The sequence below is a fragment of the Oryza sativa genome, chromosome 7 (assembly GCF_034140825.1).
Source record: "Oryza sativa Japonica Group chromosome 7, ASM3414082v1".
In the NCBI taxonomy this organism is placed as follows: Eukaryota; Viridiplantae; Streptophyta; class Magnoliopsida; order Poales; family Poaceae; genus Oryza; species Oryza sativa.
In genome coordinates, this window is record NC_089041.1 from 11,641,162 (window position 1) to 11,662,131 (window position 20,970).

The window sequence follows — 20,970 nt, forward strand, 5'->3', positions numbered from 1 at the left end:
GTCGGTGATAAGGTCCGGGGGTATGCACGATAGAGAGAAATAACCTTCCCATCTAGCCACGTGGCCGTGCGGCCTACCTTTTCCCCGCCCCCTCAAGGGGAGGTTAGGTAGTTATGGGGTGGCCAGGGGACCTCGGGGTGCCACGTCACACCCCTCGGGCCCGTGAGGCATGCTGCCCCGAGGCCCTCACCCGGCCGCCACGTGGCGGGGTGAGTGGGCAGAGCAAGAGGCGCTGCCCAGCGTCATAAATGAGCGGCGCCCCAACCGTCTCTCGCCGCATTTAATGCGGCGTGGGCGGACGTGCGGTGCCGCCCGATTAACACATGTCAAATCAACCTTGACTGGTCTGCGACCGGTCACAGGCGAATAGGACAGGCGGCAGTGCCCCCACGTCCCGCCCTGTGTCAGGCGAAGTGGGGGCATGTATGCCCCGTCCCCACTTGGCTGTGGCATGCACTACCAAGTGCGCCCCCTGTACATGGTGAATCCACCAAAGTCTTCATACATTTAAGAAGGAATGATAGAGATGTCCCCCGTGTCAGGCGGAGGACGGCGTTAGGCCCAACCTGGGGGCGGACAATACGCTTCATAGCGGCCCAAACTTGTATAATTCTTGGCCTCTCACACAGATTCAAAAGCGATCTAGTAGCTAAAGCCTAAGCGGAGATACGCTCCTGATTATCGCGCCTTATCCCCCAGCCGAACTCACAATGGGGGGTCTCACGACCTCCCGCTAGAGAGGATCACTCGACAAATGAGGTTGCTGATCCAAGTTTTTTTTCCCTTCCAACAGAAATTACTTTATTTCATTGAATCATATGAATATGTGATAGAGACGGCATGAGAGGGATCAAAGATGATGCTGGAACGACCACGGCACTGGTCTGCAAGCCAATAGATTAGGACCTCTTTCATTCACATAAGTTGTCACTCCTGTGTAGACAGAAATTTACGTTTTATATATCTTCTAGAATGAAATAACGAATATTTTCCGTATTCCAAAACAAGAGAATAATGGGTCAAAGACTAGTAAGTGCAGAGCTCATGCCTTGGTAATCATGCGACTGGAATGTGCTGCGATAGTAAATTTTACTGTTTTGGTAATGCATATATCTGGAAGAAATTTACAATTTGATGTCGGACGACCGTGTTGCAAAATCTAAATGAACAGAAGCCACCTCTACAGGCTTAAAGCATATATTGTTACAAATATATTACAAACACGCCAATTGGGGTAGAAAAGAACCACATAACTCAATATAAAATGGCAGTTTTAATTTTTGTTTTTCCTAAATAAACATATTTACAATCTTTCCACATCGCAGTACAAAAGTTTATAAGTGATAAGTTGAGAAAAATGTTGTGAAGGCTGTAATGTCTGCCCAACTTGGGAAGAGACTCTTCAGTTTCCTTGTACGATCAAGGAGATACTGGTCAAGTACAGCTACATCGATTCTCAAAGGTTCAGAAGAGTTCGCCTGTAAAGATACACATTATTAGACACAACCAATAGTATCATTAATCATAGAATTCAGACAGCACGGCACAGACTACCCCTATCATATGAAAAATTTTATATTATTACAGAAGCGTACAGTGAAAATATTGCAACAAGTACATTGTTGACTTCTGCAATGGAGTCACATCAGCACATGATATGAAAATTAATTTATTTTTACTACTATGACGAGGGAGTTTGTTGGTGTACCATCTAAACCTAAGCACATCCCCACCTCTTAAAAGAAGTTAAGAAAACCACAAGAAACGTTCTACCATAACCCATGGCACAACTTAATATGAGAACTCTCACTATCCCCTCTATATATAGTGGACTGAATTTCTATGGAGTATACCGATGAATATCTTAGTCTGTTGCATAGAATGGCTCATCAATTGGTAGTACGGCGAAACAGAGTGGTCAACCAAAATAATGAATGAATTCCTCAGTTTTCCAGTATGAACTTGATTGGGACTATTGTAACTTGCAGGTAGGGGTGAAAACGGTACGGAAACTTTCCGGATTCCGGACCTATTTTCGAAAACGGAATCTGTCGGTCGGAATTTTTCGGAAACGGAAACGAATTCGGAAATATTTTCTCGGAAACGGAATCGGAAATGATAAGCGCAGTTTCCGTCGGAACTCGGAATCGGTCGGAAACTTTCCGGAAATTTTCTCGGAATTTCCGGAAATTGTCTCGGAATTACCAGAAATTTTATGACTGAAATACCCTAGATTATTTTTTTAAGCACTAAATAGTGAATACCAAGGTGTTTGGCTGTTATTTTTTTAAAAAATATTTGTTATGCAAATCTAAAATTACATAAGAATATTTTTTGTCCTACATTGGGATTTATTAACAACATTACTCTTTTAAACATAGATAATTTATTCAATTGGATTTATCAGTTTGAGGGGTTTTTTATTCCGATAAATTTTCGTTACCGTATTCACGCCGGTTCGTTTTCGCTCCGTTTTCGGTTTCGATAATATTCGATTCCGTTTTCGTATCCGGTATTTCCGATTCCGATTCCGATTCCGATTCCGAAAAAAATATGAAAACGAAAACGATAAAGATGGTTTCCGTCCGTTTCCGTACCGTTTTCACCCCTACTTGCAGGTAATTTATGTTTGAACTTCATTAGGACTAGTTGTATAGTAATTTATGCCTCACTGAAATCAACAGCACTATCAACCACTATTTTCCCCTCGGTATGGGAGAGTAAGGTGGTTGGCAAGTTAAATAAATTGCAGTTGAATGGCATATGTAGGTAGCTATGGGTTCCGTACTCGTATAAAAGAAAAAAAAAAGGGATTAAGTACCAAACCAACAAATACGGAAATACCATTTAGTTCTTCCTATAGTTCTCATGGGACAGAGATCATTACCTCCAACCAGAAAGACCAATTCTCGTGGCTTTCTCCACTAAGTCTGCATATATATGATGGTGGCCCGCCACTAAAACTTTGAGGATCTGATAAGGACAAGCAAAATTAAGTGTTAGAATGTTATAACTGAACAACCAAAAACAAATAGAAGGAAATAATTAGTTTAAGTACCTGGAAGTGTCATATCAGAAAAGGACCAATTTGATAGTGGTCCAGTAATATTAAGCACAGAGGTCCAAATCTCCGATAATGAACTGAGACACGTACAACAAAAGCAAAATGCAACACATGAAAAACAGCTTAGAAGCTTTATTAAATTGCAAATTTTGTTCTATAGTAATAAAATTATTACCCAAGTGAAAGCTCAAGATGCATCCTCCGGTGCCCATTATTACTCGAGGTCTTCTGAATAACCATCTGGGGGAAATGCTGGTAATGTTTTCTAATCTCTTCATTTTCTGAAGGAAACTTTAAGCTCCCAGAGAACAAGAAATTGACAGGATATAGTGCCTAAAAATAAAGAAAATCAACTAAATACTGAGAACTAAGGAAGCTAAAAACTCCGATTTATGCACAACAGAATAAATGAGTGATCACCTGTTTAGCCATGCAAACCATAGCTACTTATGTACTCCATCCCAAAATATAGCTACTTCGAGTGTTCAAATTTATCCCAAAATATAGCTACTTCTAGAATACCAAGAGATGTTTGTAATGATGAAATGTCCGGAACACCCCTCATCTACACCACCCCCATCCACCTCCCACCAACTGGGACAATAAATGAATGGGCAATCTAGTCTACCTCTGTAATGTCCCGCCTCTCCTAGGCCGGGCCCACTTACATCTGGCAGCTTTTTATAGGTCATAGACTGCCCTCACAGACCAACACAAGTCTTTTCTGCACACTTTGTCCTCACTCGTGCACACTCGGGAAGAATTTCCCGATCGGTCACCCATCCCTAAATTGCTCCAAGCCAAGCACGCTTAACCTCAAAGTTCTTTAGAGATCGGCTTCCAACGTCCCGCCTCTCCCAGGCCGGGCCCACTTACATCTAGCAGTAGACTGCCCTCACAGACCCCTCACTCGTGCGCACTCGGGAAGAATTTCCCGATCGGTCACCCATCCCTAAATTGCTCTTAACCTCAGAGTTCTTTAGAGATCGGCTTCCAGAAAAGAAGTTGCAACTTGTTGGTATGAGTATTCTATTAATCCTATTAAGCCTTGGGCCGGGATGTCACAACCTCTGTCCTTAATCTCCGTAAATAACTCCATAAGTAACTATATTTTGGGACGGAGGAAGTATTAAGTAGTGACCTCTAATTTTGATTGATGTATGATCTGCCCAGTACAAAAAAACAAAAAGATCTTTCTAAATCTATCTCATACTAATCAGACATTCAGACCTCGCGCAGTCGACCTTCCTCATCCTGCTTGCCACTCTCCTCCCAATCTATCTAGTATTCTAGTAGAGTGCTAGTGCACCTTTCCTATCTTTTCTCCCACTCCACCCCATCTCCAATCTCCATGTTGCCATGGCCTGGTCACACTCCAAAAATGTTCCCTCATGTGGTCATGCCCACATCCTCATGAAATGTAACAAAGGGCCTGGCATGCAGCAGTAAGACTAGACTTTTCCGAGTGAGTGGTGATTCTACTCATGCTTGGTGTCAATCTTGTTTGTCATTGGAAGAGAATGACCATTACACCCCCAATCAAAAAGTGATATAGATGGCAAAAAAAAAAAATCCAATCTCAAAAAATGTCATCACAGGTATGAGCTTGTTTCAATGTTTGCGATGATAATTGTTCCCAAAAAAGAAAAATGACAGGCACAATATGCTTACTTTGGTGCATGATCTAGAACCTTCCCAAAAGTAAATACCTAAGAAATATTGTTTGCTGCAGTTCTTTTTTGGGCAAGCATCAACACAATAGGAGGAAGGACATCAAGGACACATCATGTTGAGGTCAAGCAAGAATTAGCCAGGATGTTAAATTATCTTAGTTGGCACTTACCAACCATGAACTTCTGTCGGAGTGATACTTTTCTTCAAAAGATAATAGTGAGTTATCCTTCAGCCATTTTGCTGCCTCAGGCGCATTATTGAAAAGAAACTCCAATGAATTAGCATCAACCACAGAGAAACCATAGTGTGACTCCACAATACTATTAGCATCTGAAATCCATAAAATGAACATTTTTCAAGAGGAATGCTATGACAAATCCAAAAATAAACAATGTGGTGGATAGACCTAAGCAGAGATAATTCTTTGCTCACAACATAGCCATTTATGTTAAGCACATAAATATTGATGAAAAATACTAAGAGCATTCTACAGCCAAATAAGTTGCAAGAATACTGAGTCCAGAAGATAACAGAAATTTTATATGTAAACCATAAAATGGAAATGGATGGAGTTACTCTCTCCATTATTCTTTTATGTTGTTTTAACTTCCAAGAAAAAGATCAAGGGGCTAACAATCTAGTTTTAACATGTCTACCCTCTCGGATGCTATTTGCTCCAATTAATAGCCCCTGGCCATTCCACTCATTCAATTAAAGATCAAATTTCTAATGACTTTCAATATGTGCTATTTCGGAAATACTACCTAAAATTCCTAAATGACGTCTGTTTGAGAGCAATAGGAGGTTTCAACAAAATCTAAAAAAGAACGAAGGAAATGATATATCAATGATGGAAAATGAACTGTTTTAGATAATGTGGTAATAAAAAATGGTTTTCAAAGACTAATAGAATGGGAAAGAAATGAAAGTTGGTTCCAGGGCTTGATAAACAAGGGGAATTTATTTAGAGTTGATTCAAAAAGTTAGTCCAGTGATCAAACAATTATTTAAGTAACTGCATCTTCATAAGCAATACGCCTTTGAAAATGAAATGTCCGTTCCATTTCTAATGGTTCAATACTTCAATTTGAATTATCCCAACAGGGACAGATTTCACCACTCCAGCAGCCCAAAAGCAACAAACCTGTAACAAAGGTGTGTTGAAGAACAACTCTTTTAGGTGCTCCAGTGCTGTAAGGAAACAGTTGAGATGAGATCGCCAAACCAACCACTGTAACTTGTAACAAGCCATGGAGGATGGAGGTTTTGGCCAGCCATCGACTAGCAATAGGTGTTACTGGACCAAAACACCATCCCACGACCAATCCAATTACTGACCCAACAATGACATCAGCTACAAAATATCCTGCAAGAAGAATATTATAATCATGCTGTCGTTAGTTAATAATAATTGATTTTAGTTGTCCATGATATCCATCTATATAGCATGGCAAATGGGCAACACTTAATTCAAGTTTTTAACATCAGCTAAAGTTCCAATACCATTAAAGTAAACCAGTAGGCAGCCATCTAACCAATTCATGCAAATATCATATTGCCTAGCTTAGCCACACTGTCTGAATGCCATAAGTAGGTCAAGAAATTCAAACTGAAATCACAAACAAGGAAGGGTACAAACCGTATGGTTTTGGGAGAGATCCCATCATTCCCATCTTCTCAATCAAGAACTGGATAAGGAAACCACCATAGTAAAGACAATAAAGGAGACATGGGATCATAGGTACCACATAACCAACCAACAACCTGTACATCATTAGTTCAAGCATTAATAATTGGATAAGTTGAGAAATAAATTACAGTGTAAGTTGAACATATACACAACATCTAACCTATGCTTTCTGTGCTTGATTCATGTAAAAAGATTAACCGGAGGTGCACACATGGGTCCATATGCTGTTTTATGAGACTAATCTGACCACACTATGCAACATGGGCTACATTGGCGCCCCCCCTAATGGGCTGAGGTATTATATTTGGTCTACAACTATCAATAATTACAAAGTGGGTCATGTGCTAATCGATTTTTTTTTAAAAAAAAAAAAGCTATTTCAAGTCTATTTGACAAGTTCTTCAGAACCAATCAAGCAACTCCGCTCACCATCAATCTTCAGGATTGACATGTTCCTAGAAAGCTTCAGGACGGAGAAAAGAAGTCCTAGACATCATTGACTTCGGAACCACCTACAGTCCTATTATAGGTAACCCTACTGTACCAAAGCCCATGACTCTTCATAAAACAAATCATGATGAGTGGCTAAATCCTTTTTATGGCATTTCGTTTCAAGAAAACTGCATGCCAGCTAGGCTAGTGCTATTCTTATTTTCAAGTATTCAGTTACGATGCAATGATGCATTAACACAAATTCAAATAAGATTAACATCTGTCCCAAAAAGAGTTCACATTTCTACACGAATCCGGGCACCCACTTGTCGAGATTCTGTAGAAAAATAAACTCTTTTTGGGACAGAGGTAGCACGTATGATTGATGCTGCCGTGTTATGATGAAGTAAAGATACAGAAACCTCTAGGACTATTTACATTTCTATTGTGATAAACATAACAAGTCAATTAAGAGTCAATCAGTGTAAGATAGCATGGTTACTTTGGTGATTGTTTGTTCCAATGTTTCCAACTAATGCTACAGATAAAACGCCCAAGAAGCATCGACATGGAAATGAAGAATGTTAGAAAACCTCCACTCAGGCCAGCTAGCATGTAAACCTGCACAAAACCAAAATAGCCTAAGCACAAAGCAAGCATACCCAGGAAACTAATTGATACAAAATAATGTGCAGAAAAAAAAAAGCAGAAGTTAAAATATATATGACAAAAGCGATTAAATTTGAGTATGTAAAATTGTGGCCTTTTCATGTATATTCATGGCTGAACTGATGTGGCTATATACATGAAGAATATTATGATTTTTTATATCACTTCAAACGTGAGACTGATTTACCATACAAGAAAATGTTGTGTAACAGTGCTATGTAAGCATATAAGGAGGCAAAAGATGTTCAGAACTTACCAAAGTTATTAAGGAATAGAGCCCGAAAGCACCCCAAAAATGTGCTTGCTCTGATAATCCCTAGAATTGAACAAACAATTATAAAAATATTAGTCTCTTACATTACAGTTTCACTGGATGCAAAACAAACAGATATAAACAAAGGGAATACACCGCGAATTTTCTATTGGAACAAATATTGCATATAAATCCATATAGCTGAACCCTTTCTTTATATTCTCAAAAGAAACGTAACTTCCAAAACTACTACATTTTCAATCATGCAGAAAAGAATGGGAAATTAATAACAATGGGCACTTGACTACTTGCAATGAATAAGAAAAAAAATTACCCATATAATCCTCGGGATAAATAGACCAGCTAATGAAGTTGGAACAAACATAAGGAATGCCAAATAAGGGTGAGCAAACCTGCATGCACATAACAAAGAGCAATATAAGCACATATTTGATTGGATGTACTTTTACCTAAATAGAATAAACATGAGCAATTCATTTCAAAGATTTTCAGGAAGTAGCACAAAGAAAAGAGGAATTCCAGATAACATGTGTTCAGACACGTGTTCAACTAAAATTATTTAGGTAGAAAGATTGTGTAACTCAACTCATTTGCCAATGCAATACGATTATGCATGACTCCAGGCCACTGGTTTGACCACAAAAAACTGACAACTGTTGGCAAAAAAGGATTGGAAAGCCAAAAATTGGTCATGAACTGTGTGATTTAGCAAATACATCACCAGAAAAGTACTCCCAAAAACATGCGTGCAAGGGGTTTGAAGTTTGAACCCCAAGTCTACAGGATAAATAGCACCTTGGTTGGCCATCCCACCATTTCTTTTTTGTGAGACTTGAAGGGAATATATGGTCTACATAGTTTTTCTTTTGGTACCACAGTTCAATTGGTTGAAGCAGCAGTAAGACAGCCTTTTGTACTATGGTATGGATTCAGTCAATTCTATTAAGTAATCCAGTAACAATAATTGGTATCCAGTCAGTAAATGGCATGTGAGCCTGCAATTTGGGGGGCCCAACACACTCCTTTGGAGGCCCACAGAGAACACCAGAGAAAATACTCCCAAGAACATGTGGAAGGGGTTTGAAGTTTGAACCCAAGTCTAACAATCAATAGCGCCTCGGTTGGCCATCACACCATTTTTTTGTGTGCGACTTGAACAAAATATATAGCATACGCATTTTATTTTGTACTTTCAATTGGTTGAACCAGCAGTAAGGGAATTTTTTTATTATTTTTTGAACCTTTTTAATTTCTACTTTTAAAAATAAACACATCCAAAATTTATTTTCAAGATCTGATCCTTTTGGCCACGCCAGCCAAACTGGCGTGGCAAAACAATACTGTCACGCCGCTCCCGCTGGCCTGACAACGTTATTTGGCCACGCGGCTCTCACTGGCGTGGTAGGACAAAACTGTCACACCCGCTGCAGGTGGCGTGCCAGTGTTGTTTTTTCATGCTAGGCGGGCTGGCGTGGCCAAAAGGTTTAGATTTTGGAAATAAGTTTTGAAAGGGTTTAGTTTTAAAATTAAAAATTAAAAAGGTTCAAAAAATTAAAAAAATTCCAGTAAGAGGGTCTTTTGTATTATGGTAGGGATTCGATAAATGCTATAAGTAATCCAGTAACCATAAATAGGTATCCTATTAGCACACGTCTTGTGAGCCTGCAATTTTGAAGCCTAGCCAATCATGTCAGTGTGGCTAAACGAAGATGGATAGATGCCTGACTAGATGGCCCGCAGTCAGAATCATATCGGAGAGGTAATAACTGCTACCCCCTCCTGTCCCACAATATAACAATGTCTAGAGTTCAAATTTTGGCCCAAATATAGCAACCTAGTACTTGTAAAAGGTGACTTTTACCACTAAGCTACCCATACTACCCCTTGGCTTTATTATAGCCCTACCTAGTCCAGGTCTACACCTCACCCACCCGAGGAGGCAACCAGGTCTTCTTACCCTCTCCTTAATACCCATGCCGAAGGTATATTTGGGATAGAGGGAGTAAATGAAAAACCCAAGCAGTAGCAGATCAAGAGGTCCCCATCCTGTTGCGAACACCCTCCCAGAGCAGCAGGTGTGAAGCAAACTTGTTGCCAAGCAACAGCAACAGCGCAACATGTCCTAGTCAGTAGTAACAGCGCAACAGCATGATGGCAGCACAACATGCTGCTGCCAACAAAACTTGTTCTCTGTCAGTCTGCCTCCTCCAAGTACAGATTGTGTTCATCTTCTTGGGTCCTCACCACCTTACTTTTGACAAACCAGAGAAAACAGCTGGTTAGCCAGCAGCCTGTCTCCACCATTGCCAGATCACTACTCTACTTTCTACTCATCTCTTTAATCCACTACTCTGTTCTGCTGTCACATCTGCTCTGCTGCAGCTAGCCCCCTCCTGGCTTTTCCTGACATCTCTGTCTATATAGTAGTGGCGGGACTAGAGTAGATGGATGGCGGACACTTGCACCCCAAAAACTTTTACAAAAAGACAAACTGAGAAAATTACATGTATACAGACAATAGTATACATGTATATATATAGCCCAACTAAGAAAAACAAAAAAAGGCACGTCTCTCTGTGGCCTACTGCAGTCTACTGCTAAACCAACCCACCAACCTACTGGGAGTGCATCATTGGACAGATCAATTTCCTACCAGCTAACCCAAGCCCGCAAAGCACAGGCCTGCAGTGTCACACAACAGCCAAATAACGTTCTTCTCAACATTGCTCCCCTGCACTGGTAGTGGTTTGTGCATCATAGCAAGGGGCACCGTTGGCATCAATGTAAACATCAGTGTAAGCACCAGCCCACTGGTCAGCCAATGGTGCTCAGCCACTCATCTCGAGGACTTCAAACCACAGCCAGGCACTCAGTCACTGGACTCAGCCGATCAATTGACAACCAAAAATCCTAAGATCCATGATGTAATGCTTCTCTGGACTTAAGACTTCAGACTTTCTCATTCGCATTTTACAATTATCTTGTCTAGTATAAGTGTGTAACCCAACTTTATTTGCAAATGTCGAGCTTTAGATTTTTTTTAATACCTTTTAAATGTGACGCTAGCTAGGCCATCCCATTGACCATGGTAGTAGTCATTAGAAGTTCAGAACAATTTCAGTATTTATGTAGGTTATGACACTTAACTCTGCAACCCCTTGGTGAAATCCTGGCTTCACCACCGTCTAGTAGTGATGCGACTAACAGTAGCTTATCATGTATTCATGTTAGTAACAAATTTAAATATGGAGCTATGGAGAAGGATGAGATACTTCAATAAATAGCAGTATAGCTATCGAAATCTTACTTTCTATGATGGGAATGCATAGCTCACCTTTAGCAGTTAATAAATTGTTCGCAGAGGGAATTCAAATAACCGCTAAAACGAACAAACATTACATACAATAAAGAGAGATTTTCATTACCAATTCATTGCATTTTTCGTGAATAGCAATCTTACAGCTGCAGCCACAGCAGGAATGACTATTGCAAGGATGGCCCCAAATGCATGAAGCAGCATTCCTGCGAGCACATGCGAGACAATATTACGGTTAGCCAGCTGATACAGTACGCAAAGTATAGTACTCCTTCTAGATTCATGGTAGGATGTGTCCCATCCGGTCCTAGGTTCTTATATTTTGGGATGGAGGGGGCATAAAATTGCCTAGCAGAAAAATACTATTTTACTCATATCTACCCCCTTTGTTCCCAAATATAAGCATTTCTACGTTGTTTAGCAGATATTAAGGTTTGAGAAAAAAGGCTATAGTTCCCCTCATTAAATGAGGGGTAGTTGGGACTCGGGAGTGGGAGGGTAGTTGGGGGTAAATGAGGAGAAATTTGAACGAGAGGTGATTGATGGGACAAGTAGTTAGCATGAATGAGCAAAACACAGAAAAGGTAAATAGCTCCACTGTATCATTATTTTTGCCTAAAATTGTTTTACCAAGCAATCAGAATTAGAAATGCAAAAATTGACCAAGTTTCAGCCTCATCTAACCCCAAAAACAAGGTTATACATGCATATTTTGCAGAAAATTAGTTTCTTTACATAATGTGCAAAAACCTGCCTCTATATCTTGACCAAACTTATAACTACAATGACTACTAGTATAAGACTAAAAAAATCCTATACATATCAATCGATAAAAGATTATCTTCATAGCATAAAAAGATTTGAAACACTTGTACTTTATTACAAGGAATAAATCCATTTTATGCTCCCTAACTATCGTGAAAGTACAAAATGCACCATCAACTTTAAAATCGTGTATTTAATGTCTTCTAATATTGGCCTATTGGGCCAAAACTCACCCTGCAAACATAACTTTGACCACTCATTTCCAAAATGAGATATATTTGTCAAAAACAAATACAATTACACTATATAAGTATTTCTCAAGATGAATCTACAAATGTGGTTTCACATTGTATTAAAAAAATATGTTGATGGTCTGCATAGGTATTGTTGACAACAGTATGGTATATTATTACTCTTATTTCAAAGATTAAAGAAATACAATCTGCAAATTCTTGCCCTCTGAAAGTCCGAAGCATAATGGAAGCAAAAATGAAGCACAGGCAAGCATGTCCAAGTTGAAATAAGTCCCACCATGGTTATGACCCAACTTTGCTAATGATCACCAACGTAAATACACCATCCGAGTTGCAGTATTCTCGTAAGTACTAAGGAAAGCATAATACATACCATTTTCAGAAATCAGAATATATTTGCATCCACATACCTCTCATTAAATCCAGAACAGTCAGAGACCATGACATCAAGGTAATGTTTGGAGACGTCAGGAATAGTGGTGCAAGCAGGAAAATGGCTACTGGAAGACTGTGGAGAACCAAAGAGACACCACGGGGATAAATAACCTGGATTTTAAAAACGAAGGATGTTATTTTAGTCACAAAAAAATGAAAGAAAAAATGGCACATTTATCTTTCAATACAGCATATAGTAGCTAGTCACACTTGTCATCCTGCAAATTTCAAGAATACAAAGTCAGCATACCATGAACCAAGTCAAGTAATCAAAAAAGATAGCTCTCAAATCATCCTTTATAGGCATAGCAGCTTCATTAGATCGCTTATTCTCTTTCAACAGCATGGGAGAATTTGTAAAAGCCTTCACAAGGTTGAATAAATTTTCTCCACGTGCTTGAATACTTCCAGGACTGAAAGAGAACATGGGATTCCATAATTATACTATTTCATGTGAAATATTGGAAATTTTATCATGGCATAGTTTAGTACATACAGCAAGTTTTCCACAGTATCATATGAAGTATGGTAAAAATAACCACCCAGAACAAAGATAATATCAAGTCCTGGAATGTTTGTAATGTCTTCAGCAAATATCCTATAATCTGTATCACCTGGGATTATTCCAAACATATCCTGTATATAGGAAGTACAATCAAAATTTAGAAGGTACAAGTTTACACAAAGTAAAATTGACTGGTCGCAACACATATCCACAGCCAACTCTGCATTGTATATGAAAGCTCAAAAGCACGAGTTATCCAGAAATTCCAGATCCATCAAAAGTGTGCACCAATCAGCAAGTGTAGTGTACAATACATAGGCAGAGCAATCATCCATTGGAGGGACACCAGATGGCAGAAGGGTTGTTTGGATCTTTGGTTTTACGAAAACTAGATTTTTGTTAAACATATTTTAGAAATGGACGCGGCTACATCGTGCGAGGTAGCGCGTTAGTCCAAACGCGCGACTCCACCTCTTTCTATAAATTGAACCGTACTCCTTCCGTGTGTTACATCACCACACGTAGCCTCCTGTGAGTCTTTCCAAAAAGGGCACCACGCATGCATTTTGGTGTCGGGCTATCCCATCAGGTATCACAGCCACCCAACAGCAAACTGGGAGAAATTTTATATGTAAATATATAATAGTGTGTCTTTTTTTAACCTCTTTAATTACTTATATTTTTTAAATCACATATTGTTTTTTAAGATCTATTTGCATTATTGTACTCCACTCAAAATATGTGACAAAACGAGATCCATATTGAATATATTTAAACATTTTATTAATTTAAAAGTATTTTATTACATGTTATGAAGTAACTTCCATGTTATCAGGAAGTAACTTTTACATCTTATACATGATTAATTCTCATTAGTTACTTCATCAATGTTATTTACAATCCATCAAAGGTTTTACCTTCTTTTCTCATACTGCATGAAAAACAAAAGTGTAAGGGAAAAAACAATTAGTGCTTAAAACGTATTTATAGAAAGTTACTTCAGAACCATGCAAAAGTTACTTCCAATTAACATTAAAGTTACTTTTAAAAATTGTTAAACGTACTTGTGCTGATCTGTGCTGATTAAATTTAATTTCTAGATAGAGTCATATTTATATCCCTACAACAAATTTATTTCTAATGTCGTGACAAAGTTACTTTCTTTTTGTTTTAAGATACTTTTATAATATATGTAAATTACTTTTAGACTTTATTGAATTTACTTTTATATGTCTAAGAAGTAATTTAGTGAAATCTAAAAGTAATTTAGATATATTATAAAAGTATAATTTGTAATTTTTCATCAAAATATAATCATGTGAGATCTTGTTATAAAGATTTAATTGTTACAAACACAATGGTGTAATCGGATCGTAGATCGGATGAGTAGTTTAAGAGAAAATTTTATTTGAAGCATAGGTGGTTCCTATTTGTTTGATGGACTAGCAGTATATTTTTAGTAGAGTAATGGCTCAGTAGGCCTCGCTGATTAGTTAACGTGGAGCGGCGGTGGATGGACGCCATGTCGCCACGCGCGCAGGATGGACGGCTGTCTCAGCGTCGCGCGATAGCGCTATCGCGAGAGGCCTCTTTGATTATATTTTACATTTAGAAATCAATTGGCAGTAAAATATCATTTAGATCACATAACAGGACTGTTCTACAAATCTAAATAAATGTTGCTTAGCTCCTACTGACTGGGCATTTGGACCGATACTTATGTTTTGCCATTGTCAAATAATGGGTTACTCAAATATTAACATAGCGAACATATTTGACACAATGATTACTCAACAGTCCATATACAAGGAAATTGGAATAACCAAAGCACGCATTACAAATGAACAATCTGCATTTGAACAAATTTGTACTCCCTCCGTTTCATATTATAAGTCGTTTTGACTTTTTTACTACTCAAACTTTGTAAAGTTTGACCAAGATTATAGAAAAATTTAGCAAATATCAAATAAGTTTCATTAAATCTAACATCGAATATATTTTGAAAATACTACTCCGTAATAGATTTTTTTTATAAACTTGGCCAAACTTGAAGAAGTTTTACTAGGAAAAATGTCAAACGACTTATAATATGAAACAGAGAGAGTATTGTTTATTTTTCCTTCTTGCTTCAGTGCATGGAACATTCCCTAATCCTAATGGCATGTGTATGTAAAACATGGAATATATTTGCGCTGGCATGGCATAAATCAACATTTATAAATGCAAATTTTGCCAGTATTTCTATGCCATTGTAACGGTTAATTTAAAAGTAAATTTAAAGAGGGGGGGGGTTGAAATTATGAAAATACAACTTGTGTGTGTCTCCAGTGCTTAAAAGTCCATAAAATAAAAATCTTCCTGCTACAGTAGTAGTTAGCAGAGGGCTTATAAACACAATAATAAGCTACCTTGAATTTATTGTTTATCTGAAGCCAGATCAAACAGGCCCATGGTACCACGCAACTAATATAAAACAAGTAAATGATTTTTTGAAAAAGTAATAAAGTAAACAGCTCTCCAGAATTCACACAAGGAATTGAAGTTCACGAGAAAGAACCTGAGCAACACTGTTTGCCATAGGATACTTCGCAGTCTGAGCATAAATACGAGAAGGCCAAGATCCAGGTCCAGATTGACAAACTAAATCTGGTCACCATAAGAAAAATGGTCTGGATCAGATTTCAGAGTTTAATCAACATATATAAGTCAATTAACAATAAGGATATTCAAAGTAATTATGATTGCTGAAGTTTGGAGTTATCATAGACATAAATAACTGGTGTTTTAACATCTACCCTATACTGCAAAGCCCTATACTTCATGTTCTTAAAGCACTGGTGTCCCCTGTACTTCATGTTGAGAACCGTTAGTGCATGCAACTAGTTTGAATACATGCAATGGGGCTGGTTCATACTTTTTCGGGTTTTAAAAACAATATGAGGTTACCTATGAACATAACAAAAGGTCTCATGCAACTAGGATTCTTAAAATAAGATGCCGTAACCCTATGGTGAGGTCGCTTTTTGTTGTTTTTCATTTCAACATAAGTCATGTAAGTCTGAAGGGTGAGGGAGAGGTGGAGGGCTTTTGCTTTCCTCCCCATGTTTTCTTTCTCTTAATGAAATGGAGTAATACACAACTCTCTCGCGTATTCAAGAAAAAAAAGAGCACCCAAAAACTTTACTGAGAGCACCCAAGTGAATAGGCTAATTTGTTCAAGGATGTAATGGACCATTTGTACAGAGAATATATCACTATAGATGCAACATGAAACAATAACTCAAGTCGATTAATCAGCAGTTAAACTAGTAAACAGTCATTAATCATCAGTAAACAAGGACTGCAGAATAATGATGAATAGTTGTTACAGCAGAGACATTAATAGACCGCAGCCTCATATCTAGTCAATCTACTATTTTAGAATGCATCAACTGAAACTAACATTTACTAAGTATCACCAACTGAATTACTGATGTATACATTCAAAGTAATAGGGTTTATTGACACAGAACCATAATATTAAGCAATAAAATTATCAGAAGAATAGCATTTAATAAGACTATCAGATGAGATAAAACCTTGTCTTTTAGATTTTTCACCGAGTTCTTGCACAAAAACACAATCCATACTACTAAATAACATATTAGTATGAAAAAATACCAGCACCGCCGCTTCCAGAAGCTTCGATATTAATAAAGGCACCAATCGTGTTGTTCCATTTATGTGTCTTTATGAAACCATGTGAACCCTGAGTAAGAAGCAATCGGGTATGAGCTGGTAAGTTCCTTAATTGGGTAAATTCCATGAACAATTAACAGATATCAAAATGACACAAGTATTCTTCGTTTCCTTTTATTAACTTTTTATAATTACTAACCCATAGATAGAAAAAGGTTGTTTTGTTTTTGGAAACATATGGATAGGAAAGTTACCCATTTTATATTGATTATAACAGGAGTAAAAAGAACTGAAGATAGGTCATGGCACCACACAACAAAAACTTTTACAGAATGTTTCATGTGTTCCTTATCTGTGATAGATGAACTGATAAAAAACGATCAACTATACGAGGATCAAAAGTGACATTTAGCCTGCTATTGGACCAAAATTAGCTCTAGACTAAGGTGCAGAAAATTAAAAATCAGCATCTTTGTATGGACCGTTTCAAATACCATTCAGCTAAGCAATCACAGGACATCTTTTCACAGAACAAAAAAGGAACAAAAAATATTTTCCATTTATGAATCATATATAGACTTTGCACATATAATCTAATATTTAGGTGATAGTTGAAAATCACGTACCAAAAGGAAAAGTTCTTCAGCTCCGTTGAATAGAAAAATCACCGGTTGAGAAGGAACCCACCCAGAATCAATGATGAGCCTTGATAACTCAAGCATAGATGCTGAACAAGAAATATTCCAAATATACATCATGCCCAATGATAGGCTGCTTACTAAGAATCACATTTGTTCTAGCAAAATAAACATTGTACTGACCAACACAAGAACCACAGTCAGCTGCACCAGGAGATCCAAGTGGACTGTCAAAATGTCCATTCACCAAGAAGGCTAGATCCTGATCTTCTGAAACATTTGATGAAATCCTGTAATTAATTATTGTATCTTAGATGATAATTTGTTTAAATTACACTTCACATGAAAATGATTTCCAAAACCAATAAAGTAAGATTGGCATATTAAACAAAAGGCGTTTTGAACACATGGACCCAAGTCCAAGTGGCCCATGCATGTCAGAGGTGTTGTTTCAATATCTCAAAAGGAAATTTAGAAGAGTTTGGAGTGTGGACAAGTAAACCATGGCCCAAGGGGACCATCCACATAAACTAGGTTTACCTAGATATCTATGATGTGGGATACCTACTGAAAGACAAAATTGTACTCCCCATGTTTCTAAATATGTGACACCATTGACTTTTGGACATACGTTTGACCAATCATCTTATTTAAAAATTTAGTGCAAATATGCAAAAATATTAAGTCATGCTTAAAGTATCTTTGATGATAAAACAAATCACAACAAAATAAATGATACTTACATAGTTTTTTTAATAAGATGAATGCTCAAACGTGTGCCCAAAAGTCAACAACATCATATATTAAAAAAGTAGTAGTTATTTGAAAAAACAGACCAGTAAATGAACCTGCGGACTGTTCATTGGTTCACTTGCACAAGCGTAGTCTATTGGTTGAACAAATGTTTTGATAAATAAATATTGAACCATGCTGTGGTTCCTGACTTCCTGTTAAATGTTTATGTTAAACCCCTGGGTTTTTGTCCAGACTGTCCCAGAAGAAGATGACCATACAGAATTACAGACATAAATATTGAACATCATGTAAGAACTGCTAAGCAAAGATGTGACTGTGATTCAATACTTTTATGTTTGATTGAATTCATATGATCATATCCATAGTTTTGCATATAAGTCTTGATACTAAAAGGAAATAATATTTTAACTTTGGAGAAAATAAAATTGTGATTTTTTATGTACCTCATAACAATATTCTTGTGATTCCTGTATGTTAGAGTTACTCTGTGGCGCAAAAACCTCATGCTGAACGAGCCACTAACAAGTGATTCCTCAACCTCTATTCTGCGAGCAAAAGAAAAAGGTTAAGTCAATAGATGATGACAGAGATAGAAAAACAAATCAAATAGAACCTATTCTTACAGCTGTATAGATTCTACACCAGATTGCTTTTTTCCAGTGGTTGAAACATGTAAATCAGGAATAACTGCATGACTAACTAAATGAACTTTGAAGCTATATGAATCTTTGGTGTTAGCATGTGACATATCAGGGTAGATGAATCTAACATGCTTTCAGAAATTCACAAAGAAGAAACCCATAGTTTTCCTGATATTATTTGACCTCAGATGGTCAGAATAATGGATTCATCATTAATTCATTGTCTAATACTACTTACTACACTGGAACTGGAGGGTTTACTTTGGACATGGACAGTAAATGAACAGGCCACCTAGAACTGTAAAGTACCACTTCCATTGGCCAGAAGGCCAAGATAAGTCTATTTAAGATATATCACCCAAGATACAAGCCATTGCTAGGTGTGGTCCAATGTGGCAAAACCAATGACAAAAGGATGGCAAAAGCTGCCAGCATTTCTACAGCAGGCCATTAACTCAAGCCAGAATGATTTTGGACCAACTATTAGTTTTGCTATACTTGGACCACATATTTCCGTACTTTTCTGTTCCAGGACAAATCGCCTCAGCCTCCCGCTGTCCCACAGAGTGACAGACAAAATGAGGTCCAGATACAGGTATCATTTCATTCTAATGCTTAAAGGCTAAAAGGCAAAGCGCTCTCATCGCAACATTAATTGATGCCATGTCAAGGTGCATGCCCAAGCACGGCCCCAGTGCGGCAGTGGCCCACGAACGCACATCCTAGAATACTAGAAATCATCATATCGCTTGCAATCAAATATCAACCCCCCACCCACCCAAAAGAAGAGAAAAAAAATAATCGCTAAAGCTAGCAGCCATTCCCACAATTCCACAAATACTTCGTTGGCGATTTAGTCATCGCACAAACATGCGGAGAAGAAAAGGAAACAAGGGACAAGGGGGTTTCTCCCATATTCACCTGTACTCCGGCCCCGCGCGCGCGGCGAGCTCCTCGAGCTGCCCCTTGATGTACCGCGCCGCGGCCTCCAGCCCCGGGCTCCCCTCCTGCAACAACAACGACGACGACACAGCAACTACACCCATCACGCACAAGCCATAGCCAGCGAAGGACGCGGGAGGAGGAGGAGGCGGGACCTGGCGGCCGGGGATGTCGACGGAGAGGCGGCGGAGGTGGTGGAGCACGCGTCCCTCGGAGAAGTCCCCGAGCGGCGCGTCGGCGCCCAGGGGGGCGACGTGGCGCATGTGGATGACGCGGTAGGCGACGAGGGACATGGCGCCGTAGAGCGCCGCCAGGGCGAGCAGCACGAGCGCGGCCTCCGCGGCGCCTCCTCCTCCGCCGCCCGCCGCGGGTCGACGCCGCCGCGGCGCGGGGTCCACCATCGTCGGCGGCGTGGATGGATCGGCCGGTCGGTCCGTCGGGTCAGCCTCGGCGGGCGCCGGGAATCGTCGTGTCGGCGTGTCGCCCGTTGTGCGTGGGGGGATATGGGTGTGGGGGATATGGACTAGGAGTAGTGTTTTGATTTGGGCGTGGCGTCGGGTGGGGGGGTGGGGTTTGGTTTTGGAGTTGGTGGCGGCTCGCTTTTCATTTGTTTTTCGTTTTAGGTCGTCGCGTGGCGTGCTTTTCTGGACTGGGGAAATGGCTGGCCGGCCGGCTAAGGAGAAAATGTTTGGTACGGTGTATGAACGTGCAGCGCCAAAGGACACAGTTTCAGAGATTTCGGCAAGTTACGGGCTCCTCATTAAGGCCCTTTATTCAAGGAAATTCATAGGAATTTTAGATGATTTTATTTCTATTGAAATTTTTTCTATATAGCCCTTTGAATCAAAGTAATGAATGGATCCTATAAAATCCTATGAAATCTTATAAAATTCCTATGGAATGCCTCTTCCCATGCAAGTTTTAGAAGAAATTTAACATGAGGTAGAACCTCTTGGTGACTTTCTTTTGAGTCTATCTCTCTTATCCAATTCATGTGTTTTTCCTGTGGTTCAATCAAACAATCATTCCTGTGTTTTTCCTGCATTTTGCAATCCTATGTTTTACACTTACATTCATATCTAAATCCTATGTTTTTCCTATTCCTACGTTTTCTCAATCTTGCGATTCAAAGGGGCCCTAAACTCTGCTATCGGTCCACGAACAAAACTGTGTTTGTGATAATTATTGAAAATCATAAGCGATTGAATTTAGGGATTGTTTGATTCCTAACCACATT

At 38.9% G+C, this 20,970-nt stretch overlaps 1 protein-coding gene across 1 annotated transcript; it reads right to left on the reverse strand.

Annotated features, from left to right (window-relative positions):
* Nucleotides 1-1,072: 1,072 nt before the first annotated feature.
* Nucleotides 1,073-20,244, reverse strand: LOC4342962 (uncharacterized). Its single transcript, XM_015791685.3, has 21 exons — nucleotides 19,889-20,244; nucleotides 19,713-19,798; nucleotides 18,594-18,695; nucleotides 17,578-17,684; nucleotides 17,383-17,483; nucleotides 16,739-16,826; nucleotides 15,636-15,724; nucleotides 13,070-13,209; nucleotides 12,824-12,986; nucleotides 12,549-12,684; nucleotides 11,229-11,325; nucleotides 8,117-8,195; nucleotides 7,786-7,845; nucleotides 7,363-7,481; nucleotides 6,378-6,502; nucleotides 5,883-6,104; nucleotides 4,908-5,068; nucleotides 3,240-3,397; nucleotides 3,059-3,141; nucleotides 2,888-2,973; nucleotides 1,073-1,478 (listed from the first exon to the last, which is right to left on the reverse strand). The coding sequence occupies exons 1-21, from the start codon at nucleotides 20,132-20,134 to the stop codon at nucleotides 1,335-1,337; spliced, it is 2,592 nt and encodes an 863-aa protein (XP_015647171.1). The 5' UTR covers nucleotides 20,135-20,244; the 3' UTR covers nucleotides 1,073-1,334.
* Nucleotides 20,245-20,970: the final 726 nt, after the last annotated feature.